At 38.0% G+C, this 3507-nt stretch overlaps 1 protein-coding gene across 1 annotated transcript in view; it reads right to left on the bottom strand.

Annotated features, from left to right (window-relative positions):
- Nucleotides 1–3416: 3416 nt before the first annotated feature.
- LOC125045643 (lysozyme-like) overlaps nucleotides 3417–3507 on the bottom strand; it is a 1530-nt gene continuing 1439 nt past the window's right edge. The window contains exon 3 of the mRNA XM_047643049.1: nucleotides 3417–3507. This exon is cut by the window's right edge and continues 201 nt beyond it. Coding sequence (XP_047499005.1) covers nucleotides 3488–3507 — 20 coding nt within the window. The 3' untranslated portion in view covers nucleotides 3417–3487.

The raw sequence follows: 3507 nt of genomic DNA, 5'->3' as shown, positions 1-3507 counted from the left end.
GAAAAAAATCGTCGTTCTCGTTTGTCAGCAGTAGGGGTTCCGTTGTTCAAGGTCGCATTAGTCTTAGAGGAGTCATGGGTCGTCCCCCCTCCTTGAGGAGGAGGAGGGTTAGCCGAGGAATCGCACATGCTGGGTATCGGACCGAGTCCGACCCCTGGGCCCGTGCCCGTTGTCCTGAAGGGACCAGTTAACCCTTAACTATCGTTGATCAACCTAACAGCAATAGCTAAGAGAAGAGTGTGGCAGTTTCCGTCCTCTACCCCCCCAGTGGAAGCCTGGTTGCGTTCTCCAGTACCAAAGAGGGATCGAGACACCTCCTTACCGCCGAACTTGCCTAGTGCGAAGGGCGGTAATTCGATGCCCACCCCCCAAGCGAATACGGGAGCCCACAAGGGTACTCCGGTAGGCTCAGGGAAGTCACATGAAGAGAGGAAGAGAATTCAGAATAAAGAAAAGGTGCGCCCAAAGGACGCCCCAGACTACTGGGCCTCCCTACCCAGGGGTCAAAGCCCGTAAGGGCTGCCCTGGTGTAGAAGAGAGCTGCGGGTCTGAGGTGGGGTGCTGACTACGCCTACTGTAGTCTCGTGTGACCTGCAAAATCAATGCACTGAAGGTGCAGGCAAAGCACAAAATGCTGAAAAAATCAGATTTACTCTAAGTAAATTACGTTATAAACTCAGAAGCAATAGCGCCGAGCGAGACGAGAGGCCCCGGACACCAGGGTAGCTCCTGTGGCACAAGGCTTGGGTCTATTGCTGCTGCGTCTGAAAAGAGAGAGGTCCGAGCTGGTCAAAGTCTCGTACACGAGTGGGCCCGAGTATACTGTGCGGCCCCCTTTTAAAGGTAGAGGGCGCGCACGCTCTCTGTGAACAAGTTATATCTAAATGTCCCCGTTAACAAGTAAATAAGGATAAAAATAATTAGAAGATAAAATGAAAGCTAAAAGATTAAGAAGTGACAAACAAAAGTACAGATATAAAAGAATAAAAAAAAAGTAACAGACGAAATGCTAAAGAAAACAGAAAACTGGAAAACGGGGGTAACTTAAGAAAGACAAAGTAAAATGAGGACGAGGTCAAAAGATTTAAACGAATTCACACATGCGCACACATAACACAACATAAAAAGGCAAACTGATCATAAAAAGGCAAACTGAACATAAAAAGGCAAACTGAACATAAAAAGACAAACTGAACATAAAATGGCAAACTGAACATAAAAAGGTAAAACTAGAATTACTGGATTGTCAATATTCTCTTTAAGGTATATTCAGGTGCCGGAGAGGCAGCCGCAATCACTGAACCCGATGAAAGTCTACGGGCCACCGGCAAACATAATGAAATGAGAGAGGCCTATGTCCTGCAGTGAAATATATATACAAATATATACATATATATAATATATATATATATATATATATAGATATATATAAATATACATATATATATATCATATAAATACATATATGTTTATATAAACATATATATTATATAAATGCATATATATATATAAATATATAAACATATATATATATTATATATATAAACCATATATATACTGTTGATATATATACATATATAAATACAGACACACAAACACACACATATATGTATGCATATATGTATGCGTGTGTATATAGATGTGTCTATATATATATATATATATATATATATATATATGTGTGTGTGTGTGTGTGTGTGTGTGTGTGTGTGTGTCTATATGTATATATGTCTATATGTATATATATATGTGTCTATATGTATATATGTATATTTGTATATATGTGTCTGTGTGTATATATGTCTATATATATATGCATATATATGTAAGTTGGAATAATGCAATACCGCATTGATATAGATATATAGCAATCCTCCCTGACCTGGCCTCGAACCTAGGTCACTCTGGGTATGAGACCGGAGGGCCAGTGCTAAACCAACCATGCCACACGACCCACTAAAAGGAGTGTGAAAAATAGGATCTAACTAGCTCCATAGACATTACCTATCTACTCATACATGAGTAATGATAGCGAGGTTTTACACACACTCCCCGTGGGCACTCGCTGGAAATTGATTTAGAAATTCGAAACCGAAGTTAGATATACTGATATGTGTATATATATGAAAGTTGGAATAATGCAATACCGCATTGATATAGATATATAACAATCCTCCCTGACCTGGCCTCAAACTTTCATATATACACACCTCAGTATATCTGACTTGGGCCCTCCACCAGTACAACCTCTTACGGATCATCTCTGCTTTGTTACTCAAGTTTAACAATTGGTTTTAAAGGAAACCCTATTACTATCCAGATTATTATTCAAATTCATACCCACAAAATAAAAAAATAAAAATGATAAAGATAAAAATATGAAACATAGAAGAAAATATAAATAAGCAAAATAATGCATGCAATATAAATCCACCGTTTTAATTGCCCCCTAGCTCAGTGCATCTTGTGACCAATAATCGCTAGTAATGTTCACACTTTTCTACATCTCACGTAACAGGTGTTTGTAGCTGCGTCCTCACTTTTCCTCACTTTTCTTCTTCATCTCCTTGCGCATCTCTCCTCACACCTATGGCCTCTTAGAGTCGCTCCTTCCGCCTTACGCCTCACGCCTCACGAGTGAGGCGTGTGTGTGTGTGTGTGTGTGTGTGTGTGTGTGTGTGTGTGTGTGTTTGCATATATATATATTTATATATATATTTATATTTATGTATGATATATATATATAGATAGATAGATAGATAGATGTATACGCATACAGACACACACACGCACACGTGTGTGTGTTTATATATATATACATATATACATATATATATATATATATATATATATATATATATATGACACAAAGACAAACACAGTAACGTGTACACAAAGATGAAAGGAAAACCGCCACAGTAAGAAAATAAAATTGAAATGTAACGTTTCGAACTCTTCACGAGTTCCTCTTCAGACGAATGATAAACCATTCATTCGTCTGAAGAGGAACTCGTGAAGAGTTCGAAACGTTACATTTCAATTTTATTTTCTTACTGTGGCGGTTTTCCTTTCATATATATATATATATATATAGATAGAGAGAGAGAGAGAGAGAGAGAATTATTGAAATAACCACAGATATCCAGGAATGGAAAAAGTGGCTATTTCTTTAATTTGGGCAACTTTCCTAACCTGCTTTAAACATACTGTAGGGGAGGGAAGTTCAAATTTATAGGCCTATTTCACAAGAAGGAAATGGATTAATTCATATTACAATACAATACAAATGTTTGTGGAATTATGGAAAGCCATATGTATGCTATGCAACACATAGATCTAAATACATCAAACATCAACCAGAGATGTCTTCGAGAGTAAGTGCATATGGGTAAATGGGCAGCAATAAATCTAGGGTATTTCCTTGGAATTTTATTTTTCAAGTCTTTGCATGTAGATCAGCTTTTTTGAGTCACCAACACAAGGTATGTCACTCTACATTCGGAGGAG

This window comes from Penaeus chinensis, chromosome 37, assembly GCF_019202785.1.
Source record: "Penaeus chinensis breed Huanghai No. 1 chromosome 37, ASM1920278v2, whole genome shotgun sequence".
NCBI classification, from domain to species: Eukaryota; Metazoa; Arthropoda; class Malacostraca; order Decapoda; family Penaeidae; genus Penaeus; species Penaeus chinensis.
Note: the sequence above shows the minus strand (reverse complement) of the source record. Positions and strands in the feature narration are given on the sequence as shown.